Source organism: Heloderma suspectum, chromosome 1, assembly GCF_057233095.1.
Source record: "Heloderma suspectum isolate Gila_16-S chromosome 1, 16-S_ref, whole genome shotgun sequence".
Taxonomy (NCBI): domain Eukaryota; kingdom Metazoa; phylum Chordata; class Lepidosauria; order Squamata; family Helodermatidae; genus Heloderma; species Heloderma suspectum.
In genome coordinates, this window is record NC_139458.1 from 8,076,497 (window position 1) to 8,096,677 (window position 20,181).

At 48.1% G+C, this 20,181-nt stretch overlaps 1 protein-coding gene across 1 annotated transcript in view; it reads right to left on the bottom strand.

Moving 5' to 3' along the window:
- Window positions 1–20,181, bottom strand: part of LOC146356867 (maestro heat-like repeat-containing protein family member 2B) — a 79,925-nt gene that overhangs the window by 30,914 nt on the left and 28,830 nt on the right. Inside the window, exons 15-28 of the mRNA XM_084826443.1 lie at window positions 19,843–19,883; window positions 18,681–18,820; window positions 16,453–16,495; window positions 14,823–14,930; window positions 14,624–14,743; window positions 14,409–14,534; window positions 13,225–13,377; window positions 11,090–11,116; window positions 8,379–8,501; window positions 6,198–6,277; window positions 3,717–3,852; window positions 2,595–2,690; window positions 1,292–1,393; window positions 213–336 (exon numbers count right to left, since the gene is read on the bottom strand). Of these exons, the coding sequence (XP_084682569.1) occupies window positions 213–336; window positions 1,292–1,393; window positions 2,595–2,690; window positions 3,717–3,852; window positions 6,198–6,277; window positions 8,379–8,501; window positions 11,090–11,116; window positions 13,225–13,377; window positions 14,409–14,534; window positions 14,624–14,743; window positions 14,823–14,930; window positions 16,453–16,495; window positions 18,681–18,820; window positions 19,843–19,883 (1,419 nt within the window). The remainder of the gene's footprint in view (window positions 1–212; window positions 337–1,291; window positions 1,394–2,594; window positions 2,691–3,716; window positions 3,853–6,197; window positions 6,278–8,378; window positions 8,502–11,089; window positions 11,117–13,224; window positions 13,378–14,408; window positions 14,535–14,623; window positions 14,744–14,822; window positions 14,931–16,452; window positions 16,496–18,680; window positions 18,821–19,842; window positions 19,884–20,181) is intronic.

Below are 20,181 nucleotides of genomic sequence, written 5' to 3' on the forward strand. Positions count from 1 at the left end.
GTAGGCCCCTTCCAACCCTACTATTCTATGATTCTATAACCCTCAAGCTCAGCCATCTGTACGTTTGTAACCTGAGAAGCAGGCCTACTCATATCTGGAGTAGCTGGGCAAAACACCTCCCCCATGTCTGATGGTTCTCCTTCAGAATCTGAACTGCTATCCCACTCCCTGCGCTCAGAAACACCCCTGATACCAGCTCACAATGCCCTCACCTTGTATGTGCATAAGGCAAGTGATACACTGGGCTGCCCACTGTCGACATCTGATGGAATCGTCACAGGTGTACGGGGCGAGGAGCGCAACCCGTGACCCAAATTGTTGAAAATTCTCTCCATCCTGCCAAAAAAGGAAAGAACAAAAAATTAAACTGGCCTGAGTATTTGAAGAACTGCCTTCTCCCATATGAGCCTGCCTGCAACTGACTCCCTTTTCTGGGTATCCCGCTTGTTCCAGGTGAGAAGAGTGGTGATGGAGGAGAGGGCCTTTTCAGTGATAGCACCATGTGCATGGAATGCTCTTTCCAGGCAAGCAAGGGAGGTGCCTGTGCTATCGTCATTCAGGAGCCAATGTAACACTGTCCTATTTATTTATGTATTTATTTAACATATTAATATACTGCCCTTCATTATCAAATCACAGGGTGGTCTACAAAATTCATTAACATGACAATTAAAATAAACAAAGATTAAAAACAACAAGAAAGGAAATCTAACTGAGCTAGATATTAAAATCAGCAAATGCCCCGTGATGCAGATAAGCTTTCAACAGGTGCCTAAATATAGCCCAAGGATGGCACCTCTTGCATGGCAGGGGGAGCAAATTCCACAGGCAGAGTGCCACAGCCAAAAAGGCCGCCCCCCTGGTTGCCATCAAATGTACCTGAGCCGGCGATGGGACAGGAAGCCCTGATCTGTAGATCTCAGCAAATGGGCAGGTTGATGGGGCTTTTTGCAGTTTTTACCAAGACGTTTAATGATAACTGGCAAAGTTGGTGTCTATCATCTTTTATTCGTTGGTTTTATGTCTGCTTGATTTATGGCTATAATGATGATGTCACTGGTCTTACAGTATAGTTTCAAGTTATCATGGATTTTGTATGGCTTTCTCTGCTGAAAACTACTTTGCAGACAGCAACAAGAGAAAGTGGCACCAGCTTGTGGAAGGTTGATCTAGATTAACTGACCCAAGGCAAAAACAAGCAAACAAACAGTTTAGTTGCAAGACATTTCTGTGTATTCCAGAGTAGACTTAGTTGCACCCCTGCCAGGAAGAAGAAGAGCCGGGAACTCACAGGGAGGTGAACATTCTCTTGAAAGGCAGCAAGTGCCTGGAAGTTGGCCTGCAGAGCCCTCTCTCTGCTGCACTCTGTTTCGGTAAACCAGGGGTCTATCAGCTGTGCGTGGAGCAAGAAGACAAGCGAGGGTGAAATTAGAAAACCTCCCAGAACGGCAAACTTAAAAAATAAAATAAAAAATTAGGGCAAAATCTAGGATTGTAGGACTTTCTCTCTCTCTGAACATGCATAGGATTGTAGGATTTTTTCTGTCTAAACATGCATAGGATTGTAGGACTTTTCTCTCTCTCTAAACATGCATAGGATTGTAAGATTTCTCTCTCTCTAAACATGCATAGGATTGCTCCCTTAAACACTTTTATTCAGGTTTTGAAAGCAGATAGTAATCCAAATTTTTTGGGGGGGGGATTTTCAGGGGGAGGATTATACTTTTATATATTTTGACTGGCAAAAAGTACATCTATCTTTTATTTTATATCTATATCTATATCTATATCTCTATATCTCTATATATCTCTATATATCTCTATATATCCTACCTGTTTTTTTCTTGCAAGGAACCTAAGGTGGCCTACATCATCGGACTCCTATCCATTTTATCCTCACAACAACCCTGTGAGGTAGGTTAGGCTGAGAGTCAGTGATGGGCCCAAGGCCACCCAAGGAGCTTCAGGGCAGTGTGGGGACTAGAACCCAGGTCTCCCGAGTCCCAGTTCAACACTCTAATCACTATATCTCACTGGCTCTCTCTATCTTGTCCTTTTAGTCATGATATCATAGAGTTGGATCAGAGCCCTATAGTCAGGGCTGGCCCAAGACATCTTGTTGCCTGAGGCCAAGGACAAAGATAGCATCTCTGTGCCCAGTTCCTAGCACAGAAGCAGACTGGATTGGCCGTTGAATTTTACTTCAACACTGGTGATGGGACAGTGTCCTCCATCACACCCGAGGGTAGCAGAATAGGCGTGCAGGCAAGCTGTGTAATACACATGCACTCTCCTCCCACAGAGGGGAATGTCTTAGGGATGTCTCAGGAGGAATAGCTGGGGAACTGCCCCTGCTGCCCACAACATCTGCTGCCTGAGGAGGTTGGTAGAGACAGCCCTGCCTATATGCCTTCAGTGCCCAGCTGCAAAGCATGACCAGCCAGCACAGATCAAATGCCCACTGAACGCCCCATGGAACCCCGATTGGAACATGGCAAACTGGAGAGAAAGAGTGGAATATCTGAGCCCCTCAATGGTTGTCTGTTCCAGACTACTGAACACCAACAAACAGATTTTCCGTTGGGCGCACATACCTGGAACATTTCGTCCATCAGCTCTGAGGTCGGGTGTTCCTCAATGATGCTCTTGATGAGTTTCCCAAAGGCATCCATGGAGCAAGTGTACAGCGACTGAAACCACAACACAAGCAGTGAGGCCTGAGGGCCAAATTAGACGTGATGTCAGGAGGTCCGTGACCGGATCTCCCGTTTTTTTTTTAAACAAAGTTTAATACCAGGGATGTACGAGCATTTCGTTTCAGTTTGTTTTTGACCGAATTTACCCATTCATGTTGCATTCTGGGATTGGTCCGTACATTTCTGAGCTTGCAGTGCGAGTTGCAGAACAAATTAAAAAGGGGTTGAAAAATGTGTACATTTGGAAAATGCGCATGAAAAACATCTGAAGAGTGCGCTCTCACAGTGGCTGCCATTGGGGAGCAGTGTCACCAGTCACAAAACACCCATTTCCCTGAAGGCTAAAATAAAAGTAACTTGCCCAAGAACCTAAATACAAGGTAGAGGTGGGGGTCTGAATTCCAAAACACAATAGCACTCTTGAACCCACAGTTTCCTGCACCAACACCCATTTCATAGAAGGCAAACTGGTGATGCTCAGAGAAACACATGCACACAGCACACACAGCACATGCAAAGCACCTCCCCTCTTCCCACTCTGCTCTCTCTAGACCCCAGGAGGTTCCCTACCACCCCTCAGCTCACTTTTATCTCTTTTTCTGGGTGGCTGGGCCTGCTTCATGACAAAGCACTGAGCTGCAGCTGCCAAACATGGTTACTTTCTGGGGCCCAGAGGCCTTCTTGGAAATAAAGATGGTGCTGGATGCCAGCACTTCACTTTGCAGCATTCCAGCCTACCAGTTTTTAAAAAAAGAAATCAAGAGGAGCAGAGAGCCAGGTGTGCACCAACAGATGTGTCTGCAAATGCAGTGGTGCCCGTAGGCACCTGTCAGGCCCCAGACATAGGGGCTGTCCAGGATGGAAAGCAGAGATAAGAGTGTAAGAGCAGCCCTGCTGGAGCCAAGCCAAAGGTCCGTCTAGCTCAGCATCCTGTTTCCCACTGGGGCCAACCAGAGTCTTCTAGGGAGCCCACAAGCAGATCGGAAAAAGAGGGCCTAGAAAGAAACCCTCACCACATACCTCTATGTATAGAGCATCCCTCTCTGTCTCTCCTTTCTCTTTCAGCTGCTCCAGAGAAGGGAGCGGGAACAGACTTTTGATGCTTTGATCGAGGATGTTGCGAATGTCCTCCATGGACAAATGTGGCCTCAGCTTGCTGCCAGGAGAAAGGGGGCCTGAGAAGTCATGTATCAGAGGCTCACACAGATGTCCCTTATAGAATAGTAACTGGAACCTCTGTATGGTTGTGTGAACTGTTCAAGACCTGTTCTGCGAATTATAGTGTCACCATAAGAAACTGCCTGGCTGTATCCATCATTCCTCACTGGCTGTTATCTTCTGCTATAAATCTAATGCAGCCTTCCCCAACCTTGTGTCGTCCAAATGTTTTGGACTACAACTCTCAGCATTCCTGACCATTGTCCCTGCTTGCTAGGGCTGCTGGGAATTGAAGTCCAAAACATATGCAGGACCCCAAGTTGGGGAAGGCTCCAAGGTCTTATTGGGAGGTTTTATTGGGAGGGAAGGTGTTGGACTGGGGGATAAGAAGAACATTTGCTTGGGAGATGGGAGAATTCCATTCTCAGGCTGATGGAAAGAGGAGCGAGGTGAACACTGAAGGTTGGGAGGGTAACAGAAAAATGGACCAGCCAGCACAGAGGGGCATCCCGGAAGATGGAGAGGGAGTGAATGTTGGAGGGATAGCTGCGTAGGGTTGCAAGTGACTGCTGTATGAAAGAGTGAGCGTGTATTACTTCAGTGGTGAAGAAGGCAATGAACATTTCTCTCCCCCGCTCCCCCAGCTGCCACTCCATGATTTACAGCTGCTTCTATATCCTCCTGAAATGTTAGAGAGAGCAAATAAACAAAATGGTTAAGCTGATAAAAAATACTCTGAGCATGTACCGTTTGACATTTTAAACTCATTTAATCCTAGCACCATCACGCGCGCAGGCATAAATCAGAGTTTGCTTCTGCTGCCCGGATGCTAAACACATTTACTTGGGAATAAGCACCGTTATACTGTAGAAAAGGATAATGTATTGGAAAAGTAAAAATTTATACAATGAGCACCTGTACCCAGGTACAGGCCCGGCCACCCCCCTCCCACCATAAAAGGCTTTAAATATAAGGAAGGGAGGGCACAGCAGCCAAGCAGAGTCAGCCCCGGCAGGCCCCGACCTTCCCATGCTTACCAGGTGCTGCCACCAGGCCTGTTTGCTGCTGCCCCCATCATTGGCTGCTTTCTGGGGGGTTCTTTGGACCCCCTGGACTGTGGGAGCACCCTGGGCTTCACCCCAAGGCCTGCTCCAGCTGCACCGCGTAGCGTGAGGTGAGCAGGAAGATGGTGTGGATTTTGTGAGGTCGGTGAAGGCAAACACCCGGTCCTGTTTTCCTGGGTTCTCCCTAGTCTTTTTGTGATGGTTGCCTAATTTAGGCTGTGAGACTCTCCATCAGCAGTCACAGCTGGTCGGGGGGGGTTCATGGGGGGCTAAATTGCAAAATTGTAACAGCCCCTCTGCTGTTGTCTCTTGGATGCAGCATGTTAGGACTTAACAAAGTGCTCTGCTGCATGGATGGCCAATTGTTCTAACTTTGAAAAGCTTTATGCTGTCTGAACATGCACAGGGTTGTGCCCTAGGACCCTTAGACTTTGCAAGAGAGCAGGCTGTGTGGCAACCTGGGCATCTTTGGCTCTGCCTCTGGGACCCGTTGGCTCCACCTTCACAGCCCCCCCCCGCCCCCCCAGTCGGATTGGCCACCAGCCACCACCGTCGGTCAAGAAGCATCATGAAGAAAAACAGTCTAGGCAGAAAAGTGCCATGGGACCCAAACTGTCAGGAGTGCTTCTGAGTGTAGGGAGTGGGAGAGTAGTTCAGATTCTGAAGAAGAACCGCCAGACATAAGGGAGGACATTTCCCAGGCTAGTCCAGACATGGCTAGGCAGGCTCCTCAGGTTTCAAAGGTCCAGCTGGAGGAGGAGGGTCCCTCTTCACCCCCCCATGAGAGACAGTGAACAGGGAGAGGCGGGGTTTGGAGAGTCTGAATTAATAGATGCCAGGCACAGGCGCAGAGCCAAGAGGGAGAAGGCTGGGGCAGAACTTAGGAGGTCTACCCGATTGGCCCTGCGTGAACAGCGGTGCTTAGAAGCCCCACAAGAGAGAGAGAGACCTCCCCACACCCCTTACGTTAGGCTAGTGAGCCCGCCTTCCTTTCAAACGGTGGGCAACTTTCATAGCTATCTTTTGAACCCCCTGAAGGCATTTTCTTGCGGAACGAGAGTCACTGAGAATTTGCATCTGTATGACCCTTTTTGGTAATGGATTTAAAGCTGTGGATTGAAGCCTCTTGTCTGTGTTTGATTCGGCGTTTGAAGTTCAGTGGGGGCAAAAGGAATCCTGACACAAACCGTGAAGATTCCATTACGGGACATAAAGGTGCTCATTGGTATGCAGACCTGGCAGGGCCAGGAAATCGCTGACATGCCTGGAAATAGCCCACCTTAGGAATGCAACGGCAGCGATGGCTTTGGAACGAAGCGGGCTCTCGAGAGACTCCCGGGGCTCCTCCTTGATGAAATCCTGACAGAACAAGGCAACAGGGGGCAAAACAAATGCGGAACAATACATCGAGGGGCAGAGAACTTGGCTCCAGTGGCACAACATAGTAATACAAGTCACAAAAAGATACCAAGAAGGGGCGAAACACACCTTAAGGCAGTGTTCCCCAATCAGGGGCCCTCCAGATGTTTTGGACTACGATGCCCAGCATTCCTAAGCAGTGGAGACTGGTGGCTCTAATGTCAGTGGGGTGGTAAATCCGCTCCAGGTTTCAGTCAGAGCCAGTTAGAACTCTAAAGGAGCTATCCAAGGTACAGAGGTTCTGTACCTTGGATGGCTCCTTTAGAGTTCTGACTGGTTCTGACTGAAACCTGAAGCAGATTCACCATCCCACTGACATTGGAGCCACCAGCCTCCACTGTTCCTAACCATTGGCCATACTGGCCAGGGCTGATAGGAGCTGAAGTCCAAAATATCCGGTGGGAGACACCAGGTTGGGTAAGGCCATAATGGCTCCAGGTGAAGAATGTCTTCAAGAATGAAGAAGATAAATGTAACATTTTGAGAACAATGAGGTCTGTCTGGAAGAGCCGTCACTGCATTTAATCCAGAGGTGCATTTCTACTACAGGGCTAAACTCTGGAAAAGAACACAGTTCTGCAAGTTTGAAGCTGAACCTGGCTGTGCTTAGCCCGAATTGTTGAGTGCCTCATGATGCCATCAGAAAACCAACCCCTTTCGATCCTCAGAGCAGTTTGGCATTAAAAAAATTACCTTTAATAAGGCGATGGATGAATTAACAAATGAATAAATGGGCAAACATTTCTGTGGGATTAGGCAGACCACCTGAAGCATGGGGTGGTGGTGGTGGTGGGGAGGATCAGGGGTGTGGCACTTGTTGTTGTTCAGTCGTTCAGTCGTGTCCGACTCTTCGTGACCCCATGGACCAGAGCACGCCAGGCCTTCCTGTCCTCCGCTCTCTCCCGGAGTGTGCTCAAGTTCATGGGTGTGGCACAGCCAGCATTTAATTTGCTGATATCCATGCCTTGTCAATTCAGTGGCAAAGCTGGGTTTGCAACCAAGCTTAAGAATTCACTGTGAACTCTGCTTTTATATTAGACCTGTCTTCACACTTGGTTTGGGGATGTGATGGAAGTGTCTATCCACCAGAAGAGTGGAATTCTGTAATGTTGTTCCTTTAACTGTTCTAGGGAGGAGAGAATGATAATAATTTCAAGACAAAGCAGAATTTGTCTTAAACCTGGGACCTGATTCAGCCAGGACGTCCACGAAACAGATTCGAAGGTAACAATATGACTCATGACCACTCATGTGAAAGAATGGTATAGTTTACTGATGGAAATGGATGCAGATAATAAAAGCAAATAAAAGCTTACATGTGGCCCTCACCTCAAGATGTAGCTGCTCTGGTTCCCTAGAAACAACAGGCATTGTCCCAGGGGCTTTTTCCTGAGCAGCTCACACACCTTCCCTCTCTCAGACGTGAACAAGTAACAGGCCAATCCACTCAGGATTTTATAGGTCTTGTCTCACTGAATTAAAGACTGTCACAACACACACATCCCTGCCTTCACCAAGGAGGAGAAGGAGGGGGGCTTAATTTCTTATCAGGAAAGGAAGTTTCTCACAGCAGAGAAAGGAATATTCTTATCAGCTGAAAAGTATGAACCATGCAAGACATCTACTGTACATTATTTAACTTTGTTGTTAGTAGCAAAAAGTGCTGCCCTTCATTGTATGTGAGTACAGCTATGGGGACCAACTCTAACTTCCAAATAGCGGCCAACTGCTCTACCAAAGAAGTGTACATGCACAACTGGACACTGCATATGACTCTGTGAAAGTTCACACCTGACTCCTTGCCATTCTTCCAGAACCAATCCAAATTAGGATTGTTATCCCAGTGCCTCAGTGATGGCCCAGGATCAGTTTCTCAGGGGAAGCAGGGCTGCCATAACCACCTATCAGTTGGAATGGATCTGGACCCCCATAGAATGACTTGTGAATGTACTCGAAGAGGAAGCTTACAAGATGGCACTGGTGTAACAACAGCAAAAGGGTCTAAGGAGACCTGTACCTTCATGCCATCCTCCTTACTCACCGACAAGATATCAAGAAGTTCTTTCTTGCAAGTTAACTTGAAGTTCTGGAAGTCCCGGGTCTCATGGATGGCATGGCAGATATCGGTCGTGCTCTGAACAAGGGCCAGCTTGAGATTCGCATCCTGAATTGCCAAAAGAGCCAGTGAGGTGTAGTGGTTAGACCAGGGCTAGGCAACCTCCAGATGGTTTGGACTACACCAGGTCAGGGAAGTCTGGCATACATCACCCACAGGAGATACCATTGGAAGACACCCACTTCCTTTTCTTTTCGGCACCCTATCAATACGTTCCTTTTTGCCCAAGCATTTTAACATTTTAGTATTTTAGAATTTTACAATTTAATTTGTTTTTAAACGGAATTGATTGTTGTGTTTTTTGTTTGGTTTATTGATTGAAGAGTTGTTCATTTGTCTTTCAATGTGAAATTGTATGGTTTTTATATTAGATTTATTTGTTTGCTTTAATGTTGTGTACACCGCCCTGAAGAACGTAGGGAAAACCACTAAACCATTCAGGTATGACCTAAATTATATCCCTTATGAATATACAGTGGAGGTGAGGAATAGATTTAAGGGATTAGACCTGATAGACAGAGTGCCTGAGGAACTATGGACAGAGGTCCGTAACATTGTTCTGGAGGCAGCAACTCAATCCATCCCAAAGAAAAAGAAATGCAAGAAAGCCAAGTGGCTGTCTGATGAGGCTTTACAAGTAGCTGAGGAAAGAAGGGAAGCAAAAAGCAAGGGAGAAAGGGCAAGATATACCCAACTGAATGCAGAGTTCCAGAGAATAGCAAGGAGAGACAAGAAGGCCTTCTTAAATGAACAATGCAAAGAAATTGAAGAAAACAATAGAATGAGAAAGACTAGAGATCTTTTCAAGAAAATCGGAGATCTCAAGGGAACGTTTTGTGCAAAGACGGGCATGATAAAGGACAAAGAAGGCAGGGACCTAACAGAAGCAGATGAGATTAAGAAGAGGTGGCAAGAATACACAGAAGAACTATACAGGAAAGATCTGAATGTCCCTGATAGCCATGATAGTGCGGTCACTGAATTTGAGCCGGACATCCTAGAGAGTGAAGTCAAGTGGGCCTTAGGAAGCATTAGTAACAACAAAGCTAGCGGAGATGACAGTATTCCAGCCGAGCTATTTAAAATCCTAAAAGATGATGCTGTTAAAGTGCTGCACCCAACATGCCAACAAATTTGGAACACTCAACAGTGGCCACAAGACTGGAAAAGGTCAGTTTACATTCCAATTCCAAAGAAAGACAATGCCAAAGAGTGTTCAAACTACCGCACAATTGCGCTCATTTCACATGCCAGCAAGGTGATGCTCCAAATCCTACAAGCTAGGCTTCAGCAGTATGTGAGCCGAGAACTACTGGAAGTACAAGCTGGGTTTAGAAGAGGCAGAGGAACTAGAGATCAAATACCAACATTCACTGGATCATGGAGAAAGCAAGAGAATTCCAGAAAAACGTCTATTTCTGCTTCATTGACTATGCTAAAGCCTTTGATTGTGTGGATCACAACAAACTCTGGCAAATTCTTAAAGAGATGGGAGTACCAGACCACCTTACCTGTCTCCTGAGAAACCTGTACGAGGGTCAAGAAGCAACAGTAAGAACCAGACATGGAACAACCGATTGGTTCAAAATTGGGAAAGGAGTACGACAAGGCTGCATATTGTCACCCTGCTTATTTAACTTATATGCAGAGTACATCATGAGAAATGCCGGGTTGGATGAATCACAGGTTGGAATTAAGATTTCTGGGAGAATTATCAACAACCTCAGATACGCAGATGATACCACCCTAATGGCAGAAAGCGAAGAGGATCTAAAGAGCCTCTTGTTGAGGGTGAAAGTGGAGAGTGCAAAAGCTGGTTTGAAACTCAACATTAAAAAAACTAAGATCATGGCATCTGGCCCTATCACTTCCTGGCATATAGAAGGGGAAGAAATGGAAGCAGTGACAGATTTTATTTTCTTGGGCTCCAAGATCACCGCAGATGGTGACTGTAGCCATGAAATTAAAAGACGCTTGCTCCTTGGGAGGAAAGCTATGGCAAAACCTAGACAGCATATTAAGAAGCAGAGACATCACCTTGCCAACAAAGGTCCGTATAATCAAAGCTATGGTTTTCCCAGTAGTAAGGTATGGCTGTGAGAGCTGGACTATAAGGAAGGCTGAGTGCCGAAGAATCGATGCTTTCGAACTGTGGTGCTGGAGAAGACTCTTACGAGTCCCCTGGACTGCAAGGAGGTCAAATCAGTCAATCCTAAAGGAAATCAACCCTGAGTGCTCATTGGAAGGACAGATACTGAAACTGAAGCTCAAATATTTTGGCCACCTAATGCGAAGAGAGAACTCCCTGGAAAAGACCCTGATCCTGGGAAAGATTGAGGGCAAAAGGAGAAGGGGACGGCAGAGGATGAGATGGCTAGATAGCATCACTGATGCAAAGAATATGGACTTGAGCACACTCAGGAAAGAGCGCAGGACAGGAAGGCCTGGCGTGCGATGGTCCATGGGGTCACGAACAGTCGGACACGACTGAACAACAACAACACACCGCCCTGGGACCCCTTGTGGATGAAGGGCAGTTTATACATTTTTTAAAATGTAGAAAAAAATTAGCAAATGACAACAAAAACAGATTCTGACATGACCACACTGACTGAGGTCAGAACTTTCCAGCTTACCTTGTTTTCAATGCTGACACCCAGCACCTGAAAAATGAAATGGAAAATGAAGCAGTACATTATAAGTTGCCAAATAACAAATGAAGCATGACAGTGGAGCCCATTATGGTTTACTGATGCCAGAGGCATCTCCTACTCCCGGCCAACAAAAGTCCCCCCTCCCCACAGGGCAGCTCACCACAGAAAAAATATTTTTTTTTACGGCCTCACCATACCTTTTGTTAAGCAGATTACAGGCCAATGGCCTAGAACGGCCAGAGATGTTTTCTCAATAGCCAGGAAATAGATGGATCTTTCTTGAGTGTTCTGAATGGGAGAAAACCTGCCAGAGCTTAGGGGCCGGTGGCATGTAGCGCCCCCTCCCCACTAAGGATGACAGAAGTGATATCTCTGTGTGCTAAGAGAACAACGGAAGCTGGTTTGGGGACAGGGAGACTTAGGAACTGCAGCTCCAAAAAGATCCTGCCTTTTTCCCTCTTGCAAGAAACCCAAGGCGGCTTACACCAGGGGTCTGCAACGTGGCAGCTGCGGGCCCCCTGGTGCCCACCAGGCCTCCCTGCCTTCCCCGGCCAGACCCCTGCCTCCTCCCCCCGCTGCTCCATCACCGCTCGCCTCTGCGTCCCGGAAGCAGGAAGTAGCAGACGTACCTCCCGAGTTGCTGCTTCCCAGCTCTAAGGTGAGCAGCAGGAGCAGTGCCTGGGCAGCGGAAAGGTGGCAGCAGCAGCAGGGTGTGTGTGTGGGGGGGAATGTGCAGGCATCCATGCACCTGGGGAAAGTGGGAGAAGCAGCGCACAGTGGGCGGGGAGGGGCGAGCAGCAGGCCGGAGCTGCAGGCAAGCTGGTGGCAAGGTAGCGGGGCGTGGTGTTAGGCAGGGGAAGCGGGGGGTGAGTGGGGGGCGGGAGAAGCGCCACGCAGCAGCGGGCACGTGGGGGAAGAGGAGAAAGAAGAAGGAGGAGGAGGAAGGAAGGAAAGAGAGATTGGAGGGAGTGGGGGCAAGAAAAGAGGACCCCCCCTGACAAAATTGGCAAGTGTGCACAAGAAAAAAAAAGACAGATGCACCTGCAGACGTGAAAAGGTTGCTTACCCTCCTCCTCTCCATTTTATCCTCACAACAACACTGCGAGGTAGGTTAGGCTAAGAGACAGAGAGTGACCCAAAGTCCCCCAGTGAGCTTCATGGCTGACTGGGGGCTAGAACCGGGATCTCCCGTGCCCCAATGCGACGCTAGTCTAACCACTACACTACACTGGCTCTGAGTTAAGGCCAGTTGATTCCAGCCCCAGGCACTGTGACCAGAAGCCGAGACAGCGCAAGCCCCACACCACACCAACACCACTTGATCCCTATGTCATGGGGGGGGGTGGTCCTGGAGATGGGCAGAAGGCTCAGCAAGGAGGGTGTCAGTCGATGAGCTCCTCTGCCTGCCTACAAGCAACAATTTGCTCAACCCGGAAGCCTGGCTGGAGTCAACAGCTTTGATAAAACCAAGGAGAACTTTATTGGCTCATGATACCTGCCAGGATGAAAGCTGTAGGACCACCTTCTGGACAGCTGCAGTGGTGGTGCTCCAGTGCATCCGGGATCAGGCTAGGAATCCCCTCTGGCCCACAAGCTTCCACGGCAGGTGGAGTGAAGCTCCTGGGCCCCACGGCCAGAGGGCACATGCCAAGGCCCTTCATCAGCCCCCCTCCCCTGGGATGTCTGAGAAATCTGTTTGGGGGTGGAGTTGGATGGGTGTTCCTAGGTTCAGCCCCCTGGACTTCATTCTGGTTCCTGCTGTGGCACCTGCCTCCCTGTGAGTCGGGCCAGCTCACAGGTTTCTGGGCATTTTTGAGCATTTTTTTCCCCACTGGTAGCAATTTGCCCAAATTTCTGAGCAATTTGTGCAAGTTATGGCCAAATGTGCACAGATTCAGGAAAATTTGTGTTAATTCGCTGATACTTTGCACAAATGGCTCAGAAATTTGTGCAAATTGCAGAACTTGAGGGTGTCTTGCCCATTCATAAAATGGCTTCTGGGGTGAGGGTGGGGCATGGCCAGTCACAAGGAATGGCAGAAAGGGCACAAAAGGTCTGTTTCTGAACTGCTGGGTCAATGTCCCAGCAAAGTCCACCCACCCTGCCAAAGCACTTGCCTGGCAGCTCTTCCGGTAATGGTAGAGGACTTTCTTCATCATGTTGGGCTCCACCCTTGGGAACAGGAGCTCTTTTGGGGCCTGGAGAGCCACTTTGCCATAGGTGAGCATCAGTGTTTGGTGGACGTAGCCTCGTCGGCCTTTGTGGTAGTCCTGGGCGGCAGAAAGGGTTATGAGGCATAGTCTTTGTGGCTTGTCAATTTGGTGTCTTCCATGCTAGCTGTTGAACTTTCATCACACCTGGGAGACAAATCCAGCCTTCTAGAGTTCCCCAGAAGACCATGCCCCCTTCCCCCCTTTCCCAACCACCGATTCTTTAGTAGTTCCCTGGCTTTTCTGCAGTTTCTCAGAGGTTGAGATGCCTCTCCTAAGGCTCAGTTACCGGCAGGAACAGCATTAAGCTTAAATAGGCTGGTCTTTGGGGTATTTTGGCCCTGCCCCTTTGGCTTCCCAAAGTGGTTCTGCACTCCTGCTATACGGTGTTTTCTGTGTTGTTCTCCTGTCCTTTCACAGACCTGATTTGTGTCTATCCCTCTAAAATCCAACTACCTGAAATACAATTGTAGCACCAGCCTGCCCAGTGTGAGCTGGCAAAATGTAATTTAGGCTCTTCAGAGCTATTGTGACTTTAATAAGTAGCTTTTCCTTTTCCTTACAGCTTTTGCCCTTTTTGTTGCTTCCTGTTCACCGGGGCAGCAGCAGTGCCAATGAATAGCCTCTTAGTTGTCCCTGAAATACAGTATGCATGTCCTATTACCACACATGTCCTGTGTGTGTGTGTGTATCCGTGTGTGTCTACTTTAATTATTTACTTCCTCTCTCTCTCTCTAAAAAAGTCACACTTTATTGTGACAATACAATACAATAAATTTGTCACAATTTCACTCTTCTGTATTTGAGAGGAGTTCAGGACTCCATAAACCTCTGCAAAAATTCAGTGGCCTTCACTGAAAATAAATTGTAATTAATCACAAGAAACTTTGTCCCCTCCCTCCGTGGGTGTCAAATCAAATCCTGAAGGAGATGAAATGACATGTTAGTGGAAGGGAGAAGCCAGTTCTTAAATCCAACTGTTTATTGCAACATGACTCAAGCTGCAATCCTATACACATGTATCTGGGAACAGAACTCACTGTGACTTACTTCTGAGTAGGCATGAAGAGGATTGCATTTCTGGCTCCTACCTTATAGCGACTGATGATTGCAGACACCTTCATTTTCAGGCGCATCCCAGCTCCAAATTCATGCAATATGGCCAACGTTAGGTCCAAGTGGCCCATTGCAGAAAAAGAGAGGGTCTGGATGACTTTCTGCCAAGTGGAAAGAAGGAAGAAATCAAAGAAACAGAAATGATCCAAATAGCGCCAAAGTAGGAAGACCTGGAGTGCCAGCAGCTCACCTCTCTCTCTGATGCATCCATATAATCAGCATGTTCTACCAAATGCTGCATCCGGCTCTGAACAAAGATCAGATCTTCACAGCTTGTCAATGAAATGCCCCAAGATTTATACAGGAAACTCTGAAAGAAAATAAGAAGTAAACAGGAGGGCTGATTTTGAATGAACAACAGGAGAAACGTGTTCCACAGAAGAGCAGACCTTTTCAGTTGACTGATCCGCATAACTGGTCATCTGGTTTTCCAATTCCCGGCTCAGATTCTGGGTCCAAGTGCTATCATCAATGGTCTCCAGTGACCTTCTCAGAAACTGGAGACCAAAGAAGAACAGAGGGAAAATATTTTGGCTTCATGGCCTTGTCTTCGGTTAGTAGTCTACCATCATTTTTCTACATTTGTTCTGGAAAAGTGGCTGCGAAACTGCCAGAAAAGGGCCCTAAGATGTGAAATAATCAAACTCAAGAAATTCTAAGCTTGCAAAATTCTTAAGATGGTCGTTGCAGGTCTTTCATGCGCCCTGCTGACCCTTTTCCCCCAGCATTGCAAAGAGGAGCATCCGAAAATCAGGGTGTGTGGTGTAGTAGGGGTGGTCATTCTCCAGACCTGTCCAGAGGCCAAGGGATGAGCCAAGGGGCTGATGGAGAGCCATGATGGCCCAGCCATCTGGAAGCCACTGCAGGAGGAAATAGCTTCTATTCCTGGGGAAAGGGTCACACTGGACCTTATCATTTTTAAGGAAAGCACTCCAGAAGCAATTCAAAGATGTTTACACTAAGCCCCAGCATTTTTTGTGCACATCCATCAGATTTGCATGAGAGATGTCAGGTTTAGGAGAGGGCCATAGCTCAGTGGTACAGCACCTGCTTTGCATGTAAAAGGTCTCAGGCAGGGCTGGCCTAAAAGATTTCCCTGCCTGAGGTGAAGGACAAGCTTCCCCTTCCATGTACAGAAGCCATGGGGGTTGGACTCGATGGTCTTGTAGGCCCCTCCCAACCCTACTATTCTATGATAAGCCCAGTGTACTGGCAGGTGTAGCTTACCTCAACACTGTCAATGGGACAGCATCACTCACTGCACCTGAGGGCCGCAGGCTTAGGCAGCGCAGGGCAGGGGAGTGGCACACCCAGCTCTGTTCTCCAACCCTTCACTGCCATTCCCCACCCCTCAGCATCTGCTGACTGAGGCAGCCGCTTCACACTGCCTAATGGTAGGGCTGGCCCTGGTCTCAGGTTAAGTTTCTGGAGACTCCAGCCAAAAAGGATCTCAAGTAGCAAAGCTGAGAAAGACACTTCTTGGCTTGAGCCCCTGCCAGACAGAGTAGGCAGTATGGACCTAGATTGACCTATGGTAGGGTGGCCACTTCCCCCAAAGAAGATTTTGCATATGCTAATTGATATACCGAGGTGCAAATGTAAGAATAATGGCTATAATTTAAATAGAAATTCAATACATGTAACCATAATAAAGAAGGCTGTGACCATATGACCTTGTGGCTGCTCAGTCTGCAGTCCAGGTGGAACAGTGGATGGGCCGCCTCAAGGCCCTGCTGCTCTCCCTTCTTGGGTTCTCGATCTGTAAACCAGACTTGGACTGGGCCGCCCTTCAAAGGGAGGCCTGTTCCCTGCAAAGCAGGACACATGGCCACCGTAACAATGGTCCGACTCCAGGGTTTCAGATTGACCAGGCTGAGATGGAATAGGGGCTTGCTCCATCCACTCCACGCATAGTGGCTAACAGGCCAGTGTCGAGACGTGCTCTGGCTTGCAGCCTGGCCTGCCAAAGCAACGTCGCCATCCCAGGCTGTTCCAGGTGGACACTTAGCAATCCCCTACCTGCAGCAGCGTCTGCTCCCATTCATTGCTGCTGACCTCAGGGCTTCCTGCGGGGCAAAGGCAGAATGATTGTGCTGCCTGAATTAGGATGACTGAACACAAGACACAGGTGTCCCCCCACCTCCCCACAAGGCAAAAGAAAACATCCATTACAACCTTTCAGTCACTAAATCAATAGCAAGCCTGTTTCTATTGTGTATGTCATCTCTCTCTCTCTCTCTCTCTCTCTCTCTCTCTCTGCAAAGGCCCTCCTGCTTTTCTGCTTGCAATGAGCATTAGAACTGACTAGAAAATCAAAATAACTGAATACGTTACAGAACAACAATAGCAAAACCAGTACCAGAGCTATGGAGATGCATAAAAAATGAATAAATTGTGAGGAATATCAGAAAACAAAAACTGACCTCTAGAGGCCCTTTGGCACATAAACATGTTTGCCGCATGGTGTAAAGCCAGGAGCAATGGGCCTAAGCCAACATCCTGAGGAGGCAGAGTTCTGGAGCCTGGGTGTCATGACAGGAGAGGCCCTGACCCATCTGAGTTCCCAAAATGGTGGGACCAAGATCACCACTGAAGATCAAAGGGAGTGAGCAGGACTCCAGCCTGGATGAAAAGCCTGGATCTTTCATGGGAGGACAGGCCAATGTGGAGAGCATGTGGGGTCTTGCTACACAGGTTTTAAGGGAGGGGGAAGGGGCCAAGGAGGAACCCATGTGGCTATCTGGTGTTACAAAGCATGCCCAGAGAAGAGGAGGAGGAGGAGGAAGGCTGACTGAAATTCCTTCACCTCTGTGTTTACCATTTCAGGCTGCGAGTTCTGGTGATGCTCTGCAATGTAACTTGGGTTATAGGGTTCTGCTATGGCCAGACCTTTAGCAGAGGTCAGGTTAGGTCAGGTTCTCCAGAGAAAAAGATGGGAAGAGATCAGCACCATAGAAAGCTCCAAGTGGGGCTGGAAGCCACACTGGGTTATCTGTAGCTTGATCTAACAAGGAGCAGATCAAGACTGAGCCTTAAGTAGGACTTTGTCTGTTTCAGGCTCCTTGGCTCCGTCTCCTCACTGACTGAGGCTTTGCCTCTTAAAGGGGCCTGGCCTGTTTTAGCAATGCTGTGATGACACTGGAGTGGCTGTGGCATGCGAGTGTCCTCATGGCCAGAATCCTTGGAGTCCGAAGATGGCAAGGCAACTTCCCTGGGACCTTTCTGGGGAGCGAGGTCCTGGGGAGGTGGAAGCCTCATGATGCCTTTCTGTGATCAAATCCTCTTCCTGAGTTCTTATCTCTGGAGCCTCTTGGAGGACAAGGGGTCTGGGTCCTCTGAGGATGGGGGTCTGGGGTCCTGGCCCATGACCGTGCCTGAGGCCCTGAGGATTAGGAACTTAAGTGCAGCAGGTAGCACAGGGCAGGTTATGATGGGTGATAGCATACCCAGGTGGCAGCACCCTAGAGCAGGGGTCCCCAACCCCCGGGCCGTGGACCAGTACCGGTCAGTGGCCTGTTAGGAACCGGTCCACAGGGGTCTGCAGGGGGGGAGGTGATCCGTCCCTCCCCCCCAGAATCCTCGCCGGCCCTGGCTGGCTCTGCTCCATGGCAAGTCTGCGGAGCTGCTGGCTGGCTCTGGCCGCTGGTGGACTTCCGGCTGCTGGGACACAAATGGTGTTCACATAGCGGATGCCATTTGAGTCCCTGTTCTTCAAGTAATAGGCTACGTAAATCTTTACGTAGCCTATTACTGCAAAGAACAGGGATGTAAATGGCATAGCAGGTGCCCTAGAGGACCCAGATAACAGGCTCGGATGGAAGATGTTCCAGGCCGTTTAGGGCTTTTAAGGTCAATGCCAACACTGAATTAGGCTCAGAAGCAAATGCAGTTGGCCCAGTATCAGTGTTACATGTTTCTTGCAGCAGGCTCTAGTTAGAACTCTCACTGCTGAATTTTGTTCCAGCTGAAGTTTTTGAACCCTTTCCAAGGCCATCTCCACAAAGAGGACACGCACACGATAGGAGTCTACCTTGAATGTTACCAAGGCATGTTGCCTGGGGCCCACACCTTCAGCAGAACTGAATCAAGATGGTGGGGATCTAATCCACATAGGAGCAAACCAACCAGCAGTTCAGCTTTACTCCCAGGTAAAAAAGAAAAAGGAACGGCATCATCCACTTGATTCAGGAGAGTCATTTCATAGGGGCCCTCCGCCATGCACAAGTAGGATTCCTGTCTGTATAAACCCCTTACCTTGGAAGGATTTCAGAAGAAATGGGATTTGTTTTGCCCACAGCTTCCTGATGGCTGTGTGGATGTTGCAGTGCAGGGCATGCAAGAGTTGCAGGGCCCAAGCTCCTCTTGGGGTAGGATTGGAGGCCAAGACCTATTGGCAGGAGAGGAAGCACAGGGAAGACCTCCAGAAGCAGGGTCCAACATGCATCCTGCCATCTCTGATGGGGGTGTGTTGACTCACAACTCCCATAATATGGGACTTGGCCATGCTAGCTAGGGCTGATGGGAGCTGTAAGCCAAAATGTCTGGAAGGCCACAAGTCGCCCACCTCTGATCTGTGACCTCCAATATATAAAATTCATGAAAGCTGCGATCTTAAATACATTCGGTTCAGTGGTAGAGCCCTAGCCCCTAGCTTTGCATGTAGAAGGCCCCAGGCTCATGCCCTGGCAGCCCCGGGTAGGGCTAGGAAAGGTCCTGTCTGAAACTCTGGGAAGCCACAGCCAGTCAGTGCAGTCAATAAAGAGTTAGATGGGCCAATGGTCTGGCTTGATACAAGGCAGCTTCTTATATCCTCAGGCAACCTTCCTCATTCTGGTGCCCTGCAGATGTTCTGGACCTCAACCCTCAGCATCCCTGATCATTCGCTGGGGTTGATGGGAATTGAAGTCCAAAACATCCAGAGGTAAGGATGCACAGATTTTGTGAAATCCATTCCATCTGTGTTTCACTCTGTCAGCTGTTCATTGGTGGACTTAGATTTGTACAAATTCATACCTGTGCGAATTCACACTTGCAAAAATGCACAAATCCCTCCCAAAATGTGCAAACACTCCCCAAATGCACAAATACTCCCAAAATATGCACTTTCATGCTTTATCCTACAGCAAGGAGCTGGAATAGAACCGGTGAGTTTTGTGCCCCCTGCCCTTGGAATTCACCCCTCCCCCTGAAATAAGAACAGTGGGAAGCAATGTCATCCCCTCTTGCTATTACTATGACCCTGGCAAATGTGGGATTCCAGAATGTCTGCCTAGTGCAAAACCTAATAGATTTGTGCAATAAACTTCAAATTAAGTTACTTTATCAATAAGCCATAAACACCCTGTGAAAGGGGATCTGATGCATCCTTCTTTTTCAAGAAAAAACGAAGTGTTTTCTGAACATTCTTACCAGGAGCCTTGACACAATTCCTTGGGCACTTGGAAGATTGACTAAAAAGAGAACGGCAGCAAGAAGAAAATTCATTACTGTAGCCTTGAAAGAATAGGGATGGCGATCTACTCTTCACTTCATAAACTTCCCAAATCTCACTCTTGGACAAGAACGTTTCCAGAAACTGATTGGAGCTATTTGGTAAGTGCCTGGTGAACATATACATATTTAGCTGCATATGGTCACCTATATTTAGGTTTTAATAAATTCCTCATTTTCATAATGGTGGAAAGCAGAGACAAGAAAGAATTGTTCTCCCCAGAGTTTAGCACAGCTGGAATAGTGTTGGCAGGGGAT